This window comes from Astatotilapia calliptera, chromosome 7, assembly GCF_900246225.1.
Source record: "Astatotilapia calliptera chromosome 7, fAstCal1.2, whole genome shotgun sequence".
NCBI classification, from domain to species: domain Eukaryota; kingdom Metazoa; phylum Chordata; class Actinopteri; order Cichliformes; family Cichlidae; genus Astatotilapia; species Astatotilapia calliptera.
The window spans coordinates 11513112-11532065 of record NC_039308.1 but is presented as its reverse complement, the minus strand read 5'-3'; the positions used below and the strand labels follow the sequence as shown (position 1 = coordinate 11532065).

General features: G+C 36.6%; 1 protein-coding gene across 2 annotated transcripts; it reads left to right on the top strand.

Annotated features, from left to right (window-relative positions):
- The first annotated feature begins 1316 nt into the window (after positions 1-1316).
- On the top strand, positions 1317-18733 carry ptpn11a (protein tyrosine phosphatase non-receptor type 11a). 2 transcript variants are annotated; one of them, XM_026173053.1, is made up of 16 exons: positions 1317-1771; positions 3222-3344; positions 6660-6854; positions 7233-7425; positions 8134-8253; positions 8395-8508; positions 9883-9979; positions 10090-10169; positions 10377-10538; positions 11564-11695; positions 11897-12051; positions 12130-12197; positions 13335-13486; positions 13565-13683; positions 13770-13876; positions 15424-18733. In XM_026173053.1, the coding sequence occupies exons 1-15, from the start codon at positions 1758-1760 to the stop codon at positions 13837-13839; spliced, it is 1794 nt and encodes a 597-aa protein (XP_026028838.1). In that variant the 5' UTR covers positions 1317-1757; the 3' UTR covers positions 13840-13876; positions 15424-18733. The 2 variants fall into 2 exon arrangements, with proteins under 2 accessions (XP_026028838.1, XP_026028837.1); XM_026173052.1 differs by having other exon boundaries at positions 1318-1771; positions 10090-10187.
- The last annotated feature ends 221 nt before the right edge of the window (positions 18734-18954 follow it).

The following is an 18954-nucleotide window of genomic DNA, read 5'->3' as shown; positions in this document are numbered from 1 at the left end:
TACAAAGGCATCCTACAGACAACCATCTGATGCTGTTTAGCGACATTCTCCTCTGACACCACCTTTCAGTCTCCTATATCTTTCAGATTGCACATTTTGCATAAGATGTGGACCCTCTGTGTGCACCTTCCTCATCTCTTATGTCACCCTGTGTTCTTCCCTCTTCTTAAAGTACATGTTTAGTACAGACATTTTCATCCTTTTCGCAGAATGTACTATTATCCGTCCCTCTGCATTTCTCTAACACCTTACCCACTAAATACCTCTGTTCCCTTTGTCTACATGTCCATAGAATTTTGCACCAATCACAATAATGCCCCCCCCCCCCGGTGACATTATTGCTTCATCTAACTTACTCAACTTACCCCAGAATTTGTCTTTCTTTTCTAATTGACATCCAGCCTGTGTTGCATGCGCACTGACAACATTCAACATCGACCATTCGATTTCCAGCTTCGGACTCATGTTCCTGCCTGACACTTTTCACCTCCACAACACTGTTCACATACTCTTCCTTACCCCTACTCCACTCCTCTTTCTATCTACACCATGGTAGAGCAGCTTGAATCCACCTCCAATACTCCTGGCCTTGCTTTCCTTCCATCTGGTCTCCTGCATAAACAATATATCTACCACAATATATTTATACTGCCAACTTTAACCCCCAGACTTCTGTCTTTCCTACGCTCTCATTGCCTCATAACACACCCTCCTCCTCTTCTTTTCCTTTGTCTATGGCCAATATTAGCATTTTACACCAGCACCCTGTTTGAAAGGTTGAAATCTCATCCATCATGACTTGAATGTTGGCCAAGGTTTTAATGGGTTTGTCCAAATATTTATATTTGTTGGATCAAATATAAATAAAAGGATTTAAAAGCAAGATGCATTTTCACCAGTCTTATGGATGTACTATTTTGGGGAAAAGAGTACAATGCTTCAGTGATAAAGTTACTTACATCACCACTTGACTTTCTCCTAAGTTAGTCTGTTTTATGTGAAATATTTTATATGATTTTGCTTACAAAGCAAATGACAAATATTAGATAGCTCAAAGATTGCAAGTAAATGTTCAAATAGAAAAGAAATTGTTATACTAATTTTTTTTATCTGTATTTATTTCTACGCGTTTCTAATAACCCTAGACGCCACAACAAAACATTACGAAAGTTTAATAATATCATTTTTAAAATGGTAGCGCATCTAATTACGTCACAAATAACATATGAAATGTAATTTATCTCCCTTTGCCGTGAGTACAGACAGTCAACGAACTGTTCGAGAAGCCTTCGCAGACGTTCTTCGTCGTTTACCGCTTTCGCCGCTGTATCGTAAAAAAAACCTTTAAAGAGCATGCGCTGAGTGAAAGTGATCTGGCTCTTTAATTTATCTGACGCCGTTTACCGGACGGACTGAGATCTGTAGCTTTTATTTAAGCGGGTTAAAGCGACCACGAGAAACGGACGCCCAGGGTGAAAAAATCCATTACACCCTCTGTTTTGTCGCAGGTTTGGTGACGTCCAATAATCGACTTGCTGTGAAGTCTCCGGGGCCGAGGCCTAGAGACATTTTTTTTGTAACGGGCGCTATAAAAAAAATTGGTGTCGATGCTTAACTACATTTAAGGTGCCCGTTTTGACCGGATGTGAACCAATGAAGCACTTTATACTGTAACTGAAGCTTTAACGGTGGGAAACGTTAGCCAGCTAATTAAAGCTACTGCTAACTGCCAGCGAGGAAGTGAGGAACGAAAAAAAATGACATCTCGGAGGTAAGCGGGGGCTGTCTGGAAAACAATGTCTGCTGATAATGCTAGCTGAGTCTGCTAACTTTAAGTGAACTCAGCTGTTTGGATCTTGGTATGTCGGTAGACAGTCAATGAGAGTTCCGACGTTTCTGGAAATAGACAGAAATAGGTGGTGTAGGGCTGCTTCATTTAGCGTTACACCGGCAACTTAAGGCAGTCTCAACTTAAGTAAACAGCGCTGTAACATTTGTACAGAACATACAAAGCTAAGCTGTCCACAAACTGTAGTTACTAATAGATAAAGTTCAAGTTAACCAACTCTGCTACAGCTGCTGTTAACAGATACATCTTGTTGGATTGATTTGTTATGGTTTGAGCTGCTGTCCAAGTCAAACCAGCTGTATTTACAAATAACTGAGCATAAGACACCCCATATTGGTACAAAAATTAACGAGTCATTTTAACAAGAAAACGGGAAAACAGCAGGAGTGCATCAGAATAACGGAAATGAAGTACTTTGACGTTGTAGATATGTGCAGAGTAGGAAGAAGTCATAGCAGTTTCAACATTTTAAGTAAATTAAATTCCTTAGGTAATAAATGTAACGCGTTAAAAAGTCATCGTTAGCGAGTGGAATAAATATATTTCACATAGATGGTGCACAGAACACAGACTTCTTGTACAGACGAGAGGCAAAAGATGAAAATAATATTCACAGGGAGGCAGAGGCAGGAGATGACCACAATGGACGCATGAGTGAAACAGGCAGGCAGTCTTTTCGGGGGAGTGCAGGGTGGCAACTTGTAGAAAGAGCGCAGTCAGCCTCTGAATGTCTTTACTGGAATATACAGAGTTGGATAGAGAGGAAGTGAAGAAAGACAGAGACAGTGTGGCTCTTTTTTACCCTTGGTTCCAAATGAGTCTCATTGTCAGCAAGCATCCTGTGCAATAATACCAGAAACATTATAAGAGAGAGACAAGACTCTCAAAGGAATCCTTTATTGAAATCTAGGCAAGAAATTTTTAACAGCAAGGATGGTGATTGGAGTATAACTTCCCCAGTGGCCTTTTGAAATCCTCATTAATGTGTAAGTCATTGACACATTTAAGCTGTTTTAATCAGATTTAACTTTCATGTCCAGGTGAGCATTAAAATTAAACTTGATTGATACTTCAAAATGCCCAGATAAGTGAGTGGAGATGAAACTACATGCTTTTAGAAGAACTTTGATAATACTGTCTCTGAATAGTGGATTGAAAATTGCAAATAATCAAGTTTTAAGCAGTTAATTCATAATTTTGAACACCTCTTAGTACTATAATTGACCATCCACTCTGAGTTATGTCATGTTGTTGTTGTGCAATGTATGGATTTTTGGCAAAAAGTTCACACAATGCACTATATAATGAGTAAAAATGAAATGCATGTACTTAACAGTAAGTCTAAATTGTTAGTTTACTTGTCCTCTTTTAGGTGGTTTCACCCCAACATCACAGGTGTGGAGGCTGAAAACCTCCTGCTGACTCGTGGAGTGGACGGGAGCTTTTTAGCCAGACCCAGTAAAAGCAATCCAGGAGACTTCACGCTCTCAGTACGGTAAGTGACGTTACACATGTTTGTACAAAGCACCATACTCCAGAGGTCCATCCCTAGTGTACTGTGGGATTGTGAAAACTAAACAGTGTTACTGGAGCAAACATTTGGACATTGAATAATCTGTCTGCTGATCCAATGTTTTGTTTTGTTTTTTTTGTTTTTTTTCCCTCCCTTTTAATGATCTGGATGCCTTTCTTTGACTTTATAACAGAAGAATTGTTTTGCATTACCCTTTTACAAGTTAGATTAAAATAAAAATAAAACAAAACATTCTTGCTTGTGAAACAAGTAAGGAAACAAGGAACATACAAAGTTGACTGTCAGAGTCAACTTTACAGAGGTTTGCTTTGATATTTTGGCTATCCCTGTGGTGTGCATTAAGAGTTTTAAAAACCATTACAATACAGGAAGCAATGGATGAACTGTGATTGTTCTGCTGTTTTAATAAAATGTGCTTTTGCACTTTATAAATAATTTTTACAAATCAACTTGAGAAAGACTATGAGCTCTGTTAAGGTGATCAAAGTAAATTTTGAATGGTTGGACATTTCAGTATTGCCAGCCTTTAGGTTTTTCCTAATATTTTTTTAAATTTTTTTTTTTTGTGGCTTGGTCACAGATGCTGAAGGACTTTCAAAAGACAGGAGTTATACAGCATTATCCCTTCGACTGGAAGAGAAAATATAAATGGATTGAATGAGCAACAAATCGTTTAATTTTCACTTTACATATATTATCTCTTTTTATTATCTCTTTCTCTTTATTCTCTTTTTTTTTTTTTTTTAAACTAAAATTTTGCAAGAGTGAAATAATTTACTGGATTCTTCTGTTTTATGATCTGCATAAAGCAAGATTTAAGACACACTTTTTGTAGGACAGTGTAGTTTCACAGCAAAATTGTCCTACCTACTTTGCTTTCAAATAGAACCACATTCGTGGTTCTGTTTGACTAATCTATTGGACTAATCAGTATTTCAGCAGTAACAGTTAGTCAAAAGACTGTGGAACTTGAATTAGGTTTTGATAAATCCACAGAGAATTATCCCTCAGTTCTGTAGGATGTTTTAGTCTATTCAGTATAATTGTCTGTTTTCCACGCTCTGCCCACATCACATTCGTTTCCAGGAGCAGCAGGCAGGTGTTTTGAGTGAACAAGCACAGATAAACCCCTGCAGCACATTAGGTACCCAGCACTAAACTAACAAGCAGTCAAAGTTGGAAACTAGCACATCTACATCTAGCAGCTTAATGGCCAGATGGTTCACTTAGGAGCTGGTGCAGAGCAAGCCTGAGAGTAAATATTAGACTTATATTTAACAGGTGGACACAAACATGACTGGAAAAGAGTAATAGCTTTGCTTGGTGTGTGAAGAGGGAATTGTTTAAGTAATAACATGATACAATATGTCTGTATTAGTTCTTTATGTTCTGTCCCTTGCAGCATAATTGGACTATTAAATTGTTGTCTTTCCTTTACAATTTTGGACGATAGTGAGAAATCCAGTATTATCTGAAGAAGGCAAGACCAGTGTTTGCTGATGCAAAAAACACAAACAGCTTTGTATTTTTCTCTTGAGGCCTGTCAAGTCATAAATTCTATTTCAAGATAAAGTATCATTAAGTCAGTTTGGCTGATGTAGCCAGTGTTATTTTTGAAACAGCCACATATTTCATCTCTACGGTCTCTCATCTTGCACCATATTTACTTCCTATGGAAACAAAACAAATCATGCTTCTCGTGTGGAAACTGACATTTCCACAAGGACGCTAGTTTAAATCAGCGTGTCTTGTCCTTTTTAAAAAAATTTTTATTTATTTAATTTATTTATTTATTTTAAACTAAGTCACTGACAGTTATTGAGCCGCATATCTGACACAAGTTCTCCTTTTTTCTATTTTCTGTGTTGATGGCAGTCACCTATAATTACTCAACAGTTAGTCTGGTTTGTATCACCAAAAAACATATGCCAATAGAAATGATACCTATGGTGTTAGTGGTACATGTTACACAGTGTTAAACTGATTATCACTTTGCTAATTTTGTATCATTTCTCGCTCTGCATCAGAAGGGCTGGAACAGAAACAAACCTAAGGGTTGTTTCAGTTCAGTTAATATAATGTCGTGCCTGTAACAGTTTCCTAAAGTTGGTGACAGTATAAAATTTTGTGTTCTGTTTGAAAGACGAAAGCTGGAGGCACAGAGTACCTCCATAGAGTAGTTTTCATTATCACCTAATGTCCTGATTGATTGAGATCCAATGAATTACTTCATCTGAAAAATGTCATAAAATCTTGTTTTATCAGATCAAAAGAACTAATTTTCACAAGTGAGAAATACTGTGAACATCTTAATCTTGGGGATTAATCATGGTCAGATTGATTGCCTATAGCTTTCTGTACTTTCATGACGCCATCTCCTCTTAAAGCTGACACTCACAACACTGTCATTTGTAGGTTCATCCTGTTTGTTATCAAGTTACAGCTTAATGTAACTTCTGTGATTCAAGAGCTAAGAGGCAGTTTATATCCTGTCTGCAACTTTTTGCAAAGTAATCATCTTCTGTTTATACATTTTTTTAAATTAAATTAATTCAAATTAAATTAAATGAATTCAATTTCATTTATCTAGTGCCAATTCACAAGAACACCTACCTCATGGCATTTTATATTGTAGGGTGAAAACATCCACCTGCCACGATCATTTGTGAGTGAGGGGAAAGAGAAGAGTGCAGAGGGAAATGGAACAAAAGACACATATGGGAGAAAGATTAAGAGTTTAGTAATTAGTAATGATTTGAATGCAGTAGTAGTGAGTGATGAGTAAGGTGCTGAGTGCGTCATGGAAGTCCTCCATCAGCTTGTTGTGGCATAACTCACCATTAGCTCCAGTTATGTTTTCTTTTCACATAACTGGAGCTAATGGTGCTCATTTTTATTTTATTTTTTAACCCTCCCTAACCCTTTCCCCAAAACTGATTATTAAAGCTATTTTTTTAAAATAAAATATTCAGTCATATAATTGAAGACAGAAGAGGGCAGTGAAGAGTGAAAAACAGACCAGTTTTGTGTGTACAAAAATGGACAGAACATGGTGGTAGAACTAAAATAATTAGAGAAAAACACGCTGAAAAATTCTGCAAATTTTATGACTTATAATATAACTTATAATATGTAACATAATATTTTGGCTGTTTAGCTTGTATCTGAGCTCAAAATATGAGTAAAAAATGGATCATAGGCCAGTTGTTCCTACATTTGTAACCTGATGATGATCTTTCATGTGATAGTAACATAAATGTTTGTGCTGTTCTGCAGGCGAAATGGAGCAGTCACCCATATTAAGATCCAGAACACAGGAGATTACTATGACCTTTATGGCGGGGAGAAGTTTGCCACACTTGCAGAGCTGGTGCAGTATTACATGGAACATCATGGACAACTGAAAGAGAAAAACGGTGATGTTATTGAGCTGAAGTATCCACTCAACTGTGCAGATCCCACCTCAGAGAGGTAAGTGTTAATGTTCATGTAATATTTTTTGTGGCAGAAAAGTTCTAAAAAAAACAAACTCCAAATGAGTTGTCAATAATTTCTGAACACCTTGTATATTTTGTATATTAAATTTACATAAGACCATTTTGGACACAGGTGTTGTTGTTTTTTTTTGTTTTTTTTTTAAACTATTTGATAACACTATAGTTGCCAGTTCAATTCACACTTAAACAGTAAGTAAGAACTATAAGCTTCAGATTTTAATGTTATGTCTTTTATCTTTGATAAGCTGTGCTTGCTTCAAGTTAACTAAGGCAGATCTTGCAGTTTACATAATATGAGAGCACATCTCTGTTACGTGATATATTCTACTACCTTCATATTTTCCCATTGCAGATGGTTCCACGGACACCTGTCGGGCAGGGAGGCTGAGAAGTTGCTCACTGAGAAAGGCAAGAATGGCAGTTTCCTGGTGAGGGAGAGCCAGAGCCATCCGGGAGATTTTGTTCTATCGGTCCGTACTGGAGATGACAAAACAGACAGCAGTGACAGTAAACCTAAAGTCACTCATGTCATGATCCGCTGCCAGGTAAGATCCAGATTTTGTACACACTCCGTGTGTTTTCCACACCTAAACTCTGCCTCTTAGTTTGTCTGAATTCTGTGCATCATGTAGCATGCAGGTATACCAGCAGCCACCCAAGTATATTTAGAAATTTAGTTTATCCTTTTCCATCTTTCCAAGGGTAGCAGATTTATTAGTTGACTTTTTTTTTTTTTTTTTTTTTTTTTTAAAAGCCTTGCTAACCAGCTAGCCCTGGCCCTTTAATTATTCTTAACTTTTGGCTGCTTAACAGGCCAGACTGGTGTTGTGGCATTACTCAGTATTACTTAGTTGCCTCTTCAAAATCATGACATGGATTACCTAGATTTTTTCTTTTTTGTAATGAAAATTTCAAGTTCAGAAGCAGAGTGCTTTCTTAGAAAATACTTTTTAATAATACCCAGTGGTATAGCTGCTGCTACCCAAGGTGGATAAGCTAGAAGTTGTGTTGCAGTCACTCATTTTCTATAATATAGAGTTTTTGCACATTACTGAAAGCAACAACATCTCAGTATTTTAAGACAAGATATTCAGTCAATTAACATACCTTGTAAAATTTCACCTAGGTCTTGAGGACTGTATACATAGATATGAATTGGTTGTATACAAAAGACATCTGTATCTTGATTCTGGTAACATAAGGCTAGTCTGTTTTTAATTATATTGCTGATGTACCTGTGTCCTTTTGCTCAGCATGACCTGAAGTATGATGTGGGTGGAGGGGAGAAGTTTGACTCCCTCACAGACTTGGTAGAGCACTACAAGAAGAACCCTATGGTTGAAACTCTGGGCACTGTGCTTCAGCTTAAACAGGTTTGACCCATCTCCTGTAGCCATGTGTTCCCAAGCATTTGTGCCTATATTACCTGCCTCAGAATCTGTTCAGTTGTAAAGGAAGAGAAACATTGGAAACATTTCCTGATTTGTTTCTCTTCTGACTCTTGGTCTTTGCAGCCTCTGAACACTACCCGTATTAACGCAGCAGAGATTGAGAGTCGAGTTAGGGAGCTTAGCAAACTAGCGGAGGCAACAGACAAGGTCAAACAGGGATTCTGGGAAGAATTTGAGGTGAGTGGTCCTACGTTTGTGTTAATTTTTATTATTCGTGTACTTTTGTATTATCGACATCTTTAAAAATGAAAGTAAATAGTCATAACTTTATTACATATTAAATGTCCATCACGCCACTCTTGTGTTAATCTATGCACGGTCTGAAGCATGTGTGTGGGAATGTATGTGAATGTTTTACTGTTATATCTTATTAGTATTTTAAGTATTCTATCTATTTTATTTATTGAATTTTATTGTTTTATTTATATTTTGATATTGCTAGGGATGATGCAATGATCGGGGACCATTCTTAATTTCGTTGTTCTCATGACAATGACAATAAAGTTTCTGATTCTGATTCTGATTCTGGATGTGAAGTGAACTGCCTCCTGTTGCTCATGCTTTCATGCATATCTATTTTATGTGCAGACAGTTTAAAATATGGACATAGCTTCTGTAGCATTTTTATGCCATTGTGAAGCCTCATACTTGCATAGACATGGAGTTATAGTGAATGAAGTGAAAGACTTCATTATTTGTCTGCAAAGATAAATTTATAACCATAAATTAGGTGAAGTTAGTGAAAACCGGGTTCTGTTTACATGATAAATTTTTTTTGGTGTCACTGTAATCAATGAATAATCATAGGTAATTGTGATCTTAATATTTAACCAAATAATTGTGATAAGGATCACCGTGTAGCCCTAATTATAAAATTGACAGCTGACTAAAATTAATAGTGTTGGACATTAACTGTAAATTAGTGTCATGGATCACAGTAGCCAGTGAAATAATTTAGCAAGCTAGCGAATTAGCTTTTCTACGTACCGTACATGATTTCAGGAGGAATAATGTTAGCAAGCAAATTGCAGTTAGTTGCAACCTTATGCCTGTACTGGCAACATACAGTAATGTAAGCTAATAAAGTAATTTGAAAATGGCAGACTTTGGAATTAGCTGACCTTTTCTACTCAAGATAGTATTTGTTTATATACGATTTCTTGTGATTTGTCTGCATCAGCGATAGTTGTATTCACTAACATTAACCAGAAGAGCGATAGGTTAAGGGTTTGAGTCTTGCTATGTATTGAATTTCCTGTTAATGTTGACAATAATTTTCTCCTGAAGGCCAAATCTCGTGTTCGCAAGGCTTCACTCAACAAATATGCCTAGTGTCGGCTAACTTCAGCTTGCCTGCTAAGGCTAACAAATAACTTGACACCTAACATAATGTGGCATGATTGTTGATGTCAGAGTATTTCAGAAACTGCTCATTTACTGGGTTATTTCCCCCAGAAAACCATCTCTGGATAAAGTGTGATTAAAAATTTTAGAAATCTTGGTTGGAAATGGCATTTTAAAATGTGACTCTCCTCTTTTTTTCCTATTCAGACCTTACAGCAACAAGAGTGCAAGTTGCTCTACAGTCGCAAAGAGGGCCAGAGACCAGAGAACAAAAACAAGAACCGATACAAGAACATTCTGCCTTGTAAGAAAATCACTCATTTTTGTCTATAAAAACCCTCCAGTTTAACTGCTCAAGGACCTCCTGAAGGGATTTTTGAGGCAACTAACTACTGATTTTATTTCCATTTCCAGTCGACCACACACGCGTGGTGCTGAAAGACGGGGACCCAGATGAGCCAGGCTCTGACTATATCAACGCCAATATCATCATGGTAGTATCCACTGTCATGGTAAACTCATGTCATCTTTGGGACACACATTGCACACACTGCATATGTATGTGATAGTATGTAGATGGCTTCATATGTCAACTTTCACTCACGCCGCTATTCATCAGCCTGTGTGATCAGTCAGTTTGTGTTCTTGTTTGCTGTATTTCTCAGTTGCTGACTGTGTCATGCTTATGTGTGTTTATGCAGCCGGATTTGGACTCAAAGTGTAATCAAGGCACCAAGGTGAAGAAGAGCTACATTGCCACTCAGGGCTGTCTACATAACACCATCAGTGACTTCTGGAGGATGGTTTTTCAGGAGGACTCTCGAGTCATCGTCATGACCACCAAAGAGGTAGAAAGAGGGAAGGTAAGCAAAGCGACTGATCACGGAACTGCAATTCTACCTTAAAGGTTAAGATACTATTTCAAGATGTGCCGTTTTTGTGTGCTGCTCAAATTCTTAAAATAATTAATCTAAGCAGACAATATGGTTGATTGTCAGGGATAAACACCATTGTTAACAAATTCTAAACTGTTAGGTCATTAAGCTTGAGTTAGTATTTTATTAAATAAAAATAAGTTAATTAGTAATGTTTATTAATTTGTTAACAGTTTGAAACTACCTTTAAAGTTAAAGCACCAAAACTGCATGACAGGTTTATCATGGTTCAAGCTGAAATGCACTGATCACAACTTTAACCCTGCATGTTTAGAAAATATACTTAAAAGTTCCCAGTGTCTTTAAAAAAAAAAACAAACAACCCCCCCCCCCCCCCAAAAAAAAAAACAAAGGTAAAGAACTTCTGTGAGACACTATCAACGCTCCTAAATTGACGTGTTTAAGATAAAACAAGATAGATGCCATCCCAAAAGTTGGAAAATCCTTTTACAGCAGCCAAAATGTCATACACAACCCATGAGAAAATATCTTGACAGTAAAACGACTCAATAAGTTAAATATAAAATTAGAATGTAGAGCACAGTAAACAAAATTAAATAAAGATGCACCAAAGGGAACAACAGAATAGAATGCCATGCAAAAAGTTGAGTATAATACAATTAGAACCACAATAAGAAAAATGTACAAATACAAAAAGAAAAACTACAAAACTTCAAAATTTTATACAAAAGTTCAAAGTAAAGGATATAGTGTGGAAAAAGTAAAAAAACAAAAATAGTCAACTTCCTGATAACTAGCTATCTTAGCTAATATTAGCAGTAACTTCTAGTATGTGAAATTTCCATGTATGTATGCATGTATGTTTCCTTTAAAAAAATTAAAATGTGTTTAACATATTTACAGAAAATATCGACATTCACAGGAACTTCAAATGTTCTACTATTACTACTGATGAATATGTAATGTGTAACTATGTGATTGTGTTTCAACAGAGTAAGTGTGTGAAATACTGGCCAGACGTGTCAGCGCTGAAGGAGTATGGGGCTATGCGTGTTCGCAATGTCAGAGAGACGTCTGCACATGACTACATCTTAAGAGAACTGAAACTTTCCAAAGTTGGACAGGTAAGTTGTTTGTTTGTATGAAAATATACTGTGCAAATCTAACATGATGATTCTTTGAAAAAAAAAAAAAAAAGTTGTTATCCATCATTGAAGTTCACTGCAATAAATGCCAAAAATTACTAAAGATGACAGATTTAAAACCTGTTCAAATCCCATGAACCCCTTTGATTATGGACTCTGTTTTTTGTTGTTGTTTTTCAGGGCAACACAGAACGTACAGTTTGGCAGTACCACTTTAGGGCCTGGCCAGATCATGGAGTCCCCACTGACCCAGGTGGTGTACTTGACTTCTTAGAAGAGGTCAACCTTAAACAGGAGAGCATATTGGATGCTGGGCCAATAACGGTACATTGCAGGTACCTCAAATTCCACAGTCAGAACACTTTATCATTGATAATGAAAGAGATATGGTTATTCAAAGTCTTGTTTTTCAGTGCAGGGATTGGGCGGACAGGAACCTTTATAGTGATTGACATCCTAATAGATGTGATCAGAGAAAAAGGTGAGTACACATGCACTCTGTGGCCACTGTAGCACCAAGCTCACAATTCTCCATATTTTCTTCTGCATATTTTCTTAGTCTGTAAATGCATTTCTTTTTCTTTCTTTTTCTTTTTCTTTTTTTTTTTTTTTCCCAAAATTGATTTTTGTTTCAGGCTGCATACATATTAATGTCTGCTCTGAGTCTGAGCATTTTAAGTGTGATTGTGAGGACAGATATATATTTGGTGAAATAATTAAATAACTTTGTATTTAATTTAATGGTACCTGTCCTGCACTGTATCATGAATTTATTTTATCTGTCAACCTTAACCTCTGTCACAGTCAGGGGCTAGGGCTAACACTGATCTAGTCAAAACTTACTTTGGCCTAGGGCCAGTTCTTTCATTGGTTGCTTCTTAATAGCAACTACACAGTTTGTGCTTGCATACTTGCCAGTTTCTTGCCAGTACTTGAAACGAACATTCAGCAGTCTAGACGTGTGAGGATGATGTCTTATACACGTCTACATAACTCTCTGCTTATCCAAGAAAAAACACACACAGATTACATGTTTTTTGTTTTGTTTTTAAAATTCTACTAGACTTCAAAAACTTATAAGAGACAACTGATGTTTAGAATAAATAATCTAAGCTTTGTTGCTCCCTTGTCACAAAGGGTTGCTACAGCAGGTAGCTCCTCATATTTGATATTAGCAGAGTTTTATGCGAGATGAACCTTCCTGATGCAATCCCACAGAGTACTTGTATCTCCCCTTTTGCTTGCCGAGTTGTTTCATTAAAAATATATATAATTTGATCATTTCTGGAGAATGTAGTCCAAATGTTTCTGCACTCATGCCTGGATGTCATGAGTGCCTGGTCAGCTGATACCTTGAGAGATAAGGGGACTGTTATGTCTCATATTTTCAAATACGTCGAAGCGCTTTTCCAGGTTCTCTTGAAAAAGTGACCAGCTGTTTGAAGATTACGCTATTACATTGTCATCAACAAAAATGTGCATATTTGGTTTCCCTGACTTATAAACTCTATAAAGAATGGTGTTTGGGACAAGATCTGGACTGCAGTCTGGAGTCTATTTTTGACTATGCAAAATGCATTAAATTTGTTAAATTATTTATTTATTTTTCCTGGTGCAGGAGTGGACTGTGACATTGATGTGCCGAAGACCATACAGATGGTTCGTTCTCAGCGTTCTGGGATGGTGCAGACTGAGGCACAATACAGATTCATCTACATGGCTGTACAGCACTACATAGAAACATTGCAGAGGCGCATAGAAGAAGAGCAGGTACGCAGCACTTTGTTTTTTATTTTTCACCTCACTTCTACTCACACTTATACCATTCATCTGCTTTCTCCTCCACAGAAAAGTAAGATTAAGGGACGTGAGTACACAAACATTAAGTACTCTTTGTCTGACCTGACTGGAGGAGAGCAGAGCCCTCTGCCTCCTTGCACTCCTATTCCTACTCCCACCTGCACAGAGTAAGTGCCTCTTAAATGACCTGTGGCATTTAAACCCTTGTAAAGAAAGCATTGACAGTTTCTTGTTGATTTGTATTTGTTGTCAGGATGAGGGAGGACAGCTCCAGGGTGTATGAAAATGTGGGGCTGATGCAGCAACAGAAGAGCTTCAGATGAGATTCACCTTTTGATACCAGTGCTCTATCAGCTCCAGGTAAATCCATGAAGAACATACGGAGAGAACTGTCATAGCTTTAAATGAGAGGAAGCTGATCTAAAAAACAAAAATACAACCAGTTCTGCTTGTCAAAGAGAAGGAATTAGAAAAAGACAGTTGTCTACAGTAGTTAAAACAATAAAGGTCAGTCTTTATAGCATTAAATACAGAGTTATTGTTAATTAAGGAGAAAACAACAAAACTAGCTTTGATTAACTTTTACCTTTTTAGATTACCTAAAAAAAAATTAAATATTGTGTTCTAATCTTTTTTAGTTTATATATAGCTGAGAAGAAGGTTAAATTTACTGAAGGGAAATTTAAATTATAATAATGGAAAACATTTTTTAAATTATTATTATTATTATTATTATTATTATTATTATTATTGTCACTTAATGCATGAGCTGACATTGTGATTAAGTAAGCACACCTCAAATATCCATGTAACATCTCTGACCATTTCTGCTAAAGACTTGTAATCTGTTTCCTTATTTGGAAGATGAAAAGTGCCAGTCCTTTTTTCTTTTCTTTCCTGCATTTTTTCATACCTACTGTTAGTACATTAAATGTCAAGCAATCAAGTTATTAAGTGGGGTCATTTATCTTTCTCATACCTACACTGTTTCTGTTATCTGTACCTAATTGTTCTAATGCTCTTAACTATGTTTTTAAATCATTTTAAGCACAAAGACATTCCACAAGATCTTTATTCCATTTTTAGAAACCTGCACCTTCCTCTGAAAACTTAACAACTTGTTCGTCCTCACAGAGATCAGTCCTAGAGATAAAGGCTTTTGGATAACTGAGCTATAGGCTTTGTCAAAATGTTGTTGAAAACTGTAGGTTTGTTCATGGTGTCCCCTGCTGCTCTGTTTTTTCAGTTGTTAAACCACATGTAATTCAGGATATCTCTGAATCGTGTTCTAGTCTGTTAACCAATCACTACTGCATCAAAACTACGACATTACAATTTAATCTTGATGCAGGTTTAATATTCCAGGTAAGAAAATTCATTCACTTTACCTGGAAGGAGTGTTTTCAGTAGGAGAAATTTTTTCATCATTCATTCAAGTGACTTTTGTCAGTGGGATTACAATGCAGTGATTAGTGGAAAATTGCAATAGAATTAAAGTATGTAATGTTCAAAACATAAATATATCCTTGAAGCATAAATGATCCTACACGTTTCCTATGAAACAATAACAAGTTGTACATTTTCAATGTTTAAGTGTTCCCTTTCAGTCATTTAAGAGTTAAAATGCAAATAATTAGCTTAACTGACTGATATATCTGACTAGAGAAAAGAAGCAATGTTTAAGCAGTGCCATCCAATGTTTCACCTCAGGATTGTGCTGATATGAAAATGCTACAACTGAAAATTGCCAGTTTGTCACAATGCATGTAAATAATCCTCAGTGCATAAATAACATCTTGCACCCCCCCCCCACCCCCCACCCTCCACCCCACCCCTATCTAACACAGACCAGTATTGCATCCAGACAATCAAATTAAATCAAGTTTGTTTGTTTTTTTTCTTTTTAGGATCTTGATACCTGACAGTTTTTTCGCCAGCCACACCTTGAAGCCTGAGACTTGACCATAATGATATGGAACAATGGGGGAAAGAAAACAAGAACACACACACACACACACACACACACACACACACACACACACACACACACACACACACACACACACACAAGATACGAGGGAGACCAGAAACTGGGGTTCCCCTCCTGTTCTTGCTTATTCTTAAGTGAACAATTTCCCTCTAGTTGAATTCTAAACCACTGTGATCGTCAGAAGAGCCTTTGAGAAGCCTAACATGCTAAATCTACTACTAAACCACAGTTTGGGTTTAGGCTTTGTAAATCTCACTGCAAAAAGGGCTGCCAACAGCGAGCACCCTCCTCAGAGGGAAAAGAACCTAACTAATCTTTGCTCATCTCTCATTCTTCTGTGTAATTTTTTTTTTTTTTTTTTTAAATTAACCAAAGGAAAGTGAAATTGATCGTTTGTAGATGGAAGTGAAGAGTTTACTGAAAAAGGCCTGTGCCAAACCCACACATAATTTTATTCACATTTTGCACCTAGTTATACAGTCTTTGGGCTCAACAAAAGTGGGGGAAAAACTTCCAGTGGTTTTTACTGTTGATTTGTAACTACACAAATTAATTTTTCTGTGGCAAAAACACCTCAAAGAGAAACAAAAATTCAGGTTCTTGGGAGTGTAATTAACTTCTTTGTCTCCTAGTTCACGAGTTTAGTACGCTTTCATTAGGATTAACAGTGTTGGTTAATCATTCCAGAGCTCAAGCCGAATGTCCTTAATGCTGCACTTTGAATTGGCAGCATTAGTTTCAGTTAAGCCTTGATTCATCTGGTGGATTTATGAATCTGGATTTTTGGGAGGAGTTTCCTGAAGCTATGCACTTATGTTGCAAAGTCAGGATGTTGACATATTAGGACTTCAGGGGAGTCTCTGTATGTCATTTGCAGGCATTGCCATATGCTGATGGCTGCCAAAAAGATGTCTCTTTTTTTTTTTTTTTTTTTTCCCCCCCCTTTTTTTTGTAAGTGCATTTTCCCTTTTTTTTATTATTCTTTTCTTGTTAAGGATAAATGCCTTTATATACCATTGCCTATTTTGAACACCACATGTACTTAAGTTTAAAAGTTTGTTCTAGGAAATAATCACACATCAGTTTTGGTAGTAGATAAATTGTTATGGTTGTGGTCAGTTGGATTCAGGAGCTTATACACACAAACAAACATTCACACATTTTATAGGAGAGTATTTTCTGGTCTTTCTTTTGTGTGTCAATCAAAGTGAACAGTTTTATTGGAATACTTTGACATTTTGGAGAAAAACAATCATTTACTCCAGATAATACGATGGATCCCACTCTCACATCTGTAAACTATGAAGCTATAGCTAGTAGCTATTTGTTTAGCTTAGTTTTGCTTAGAGACTGAAAACGAGGGAACGGCTATATTAAATCTACTTAAAGGTAAATCAATAAAACAAATATTCGGATTAATAGTATTTGTATACATGTTTAATGACATCACTATTCTAAATTATCTGTAAAGAAACGTACTTTCGTTCTATCAAATCCATAAAACCATGCTGATTTTAAGTTACACATTGGACTTATGAAAAGTACTTGTGTTACTTTTTCTATATCTGCTAATGTCTGGGTGCTCTTTATTCTCAGATAATAGTAATAGACACCTGGTTCAAATTGACCCGTATTCTTTTTGGTTTGTTCACTTTTACGTAACTTGTGATGTTTATTGTAGAGTCTGCATGGAGCAGCTATCAGGTCCTCCTTAGGCCCAGCCGGGTATATGAAAATTGTATTGTTATCATGTAACTTACTAATATTTACCATTTGGCATCGCATGCAAAATAAAAAAAGGGTTTTTAAAGATGTCATCACTTTTGTAGATATTCACCAATTTGATCTCATAATGGCACTACATGAGTATCCTCAGGGAAACTTGAATGTACCTTGCATTCAAGATTAGCACCAAATTTAATGGCTGTTCATCTGTTAGTTACTGAGATGATTTAAGTCTGGACTAAGGCAGTGGACTGACTGATTGAAATTGCCATCTATAGTGCAGTGCTCGAAGGATGACTAACATCACCTTGAGGAAGCGTATGGTGGAAGCGATTCTTGACTGTGCTTATACAGACTAGCCTTATGCTAAGCCAGCTTTATATTCAAAGTGCAGATATGAGAGTGGAATCTTATCAGCTAACAGTAAGAATTGAAAATGTATTTTCTTAAATGTCACTGTTTCTTTATCTTCACGATCAGCTTCAATATTAGGATAGTTACTTTTTTCAAACATGTGGCCTCAGTATTTTGTCAAGCATTGTCAGTTTCTGCACATTTGCTTACCATCACTACGCCTTGAGAAACTGCAGTTTTGCGATTGAACTTGCTGTAACAGTGCTGACTCAGAATCTCTCCTTTTGAGAAAAAGGAAGAAGCAGCTTGCCTTGTGAATAGTTCTCCGTAACCACTGATTTTGGACTGAACAGCTTCTTTCTGTGATTTAATAAAAAAAAAAAAAAATCATGACATCAGTGTTTCCGGGAGCTGCTTCCTCTCATTGGAGGACTCTGCAAATATGTGGCTGCTCCACAGCAAGTGTTCTTTGGAACATCTCCCGTGTAAACGCCATCATCTGACTGAGATCTTCTGTAGTGTGGTGTACTGTATGCAGTTTTTATCGTTGAATGGTTGACTTTGTACCTGCCTAATGTTTTGTGGAATGTGTGCTTACAGTGTTTTTGTGGTGTGTGTGTGTGTGTGTGCGCGTGTGCGCTGTGACATTGTGGCTGCTGACGGCCATACTTGTTTTTGTTTTTTCTCCCTGAGATGATAAAACTGCTTTCCATTTATCATGTAAGCAATTTAGATACATAGGCATACGCATAGAAGGCGAGTCTATGTGTATGTGATAGCTATTAAAAAGAAACAAACCAACTTAACAGTGCTCTTTAGTTCCACCGCCGTTCAAGAACCCATAACACTTAAATGTGAATACTTTCATCCTTAACATCCTGAACAAAAAAAACAAAAAAAAAAAAGGTGATCGCAATGCAAACAAAATCTATTTTTTAAATTGTACATGAGTTCCAGGTAGAGGAGAATGTACTTAAACATATCTACTTGCCAATAAAATATACTGTATGTATATTCCTGCAGCTTTCCTCCTCTGCCATGGGGAGGAACCTCTCACAACGCTTAAAGGTTTATTGTATGACTTTCAATGCAGTTAACCATGTTAACTCCCTTAATTAACAATAAATGGCTGATAAATGCCTCATTAAGTCATTGTCTGTCTTTTTTTTTTTTTTTTTAGCGAGAAATATTAATCTAAAATTATACTGATAGTCCAAATTGATATGCTTGGTGAAATTTAAGCACTGAAAAGTGTGATAAACTTGAGTTGGCCAAGTAAGAAGCAAAAAGGGGAAGCTGCTTTAAAAGTTAAAGTTTGTTTTGTTTCCTGTTTGGACGTTTAATCGTATACTAATGTTGATGTAGAGGT

Bases quoted from the DNA above. Each gene is read 5' to 3' on its own strand.
- ptpn11a (XM_026173052.1), top strand. The intron at 8,254-8,394 runs GTTTGACCCATC...TGGTCTTTGCAG, and splicing joins CTGTGCTTCAGCTTAAACAG to CCTCTGAACACTACCCGTAT. The intron at 9,980-10,089 runs GTAAGAAAATCA...TTCCATTTCCAG, and splicing joins ATACAAGAACATTCTGCCTT to TCGACCACACACGCGTGGTG.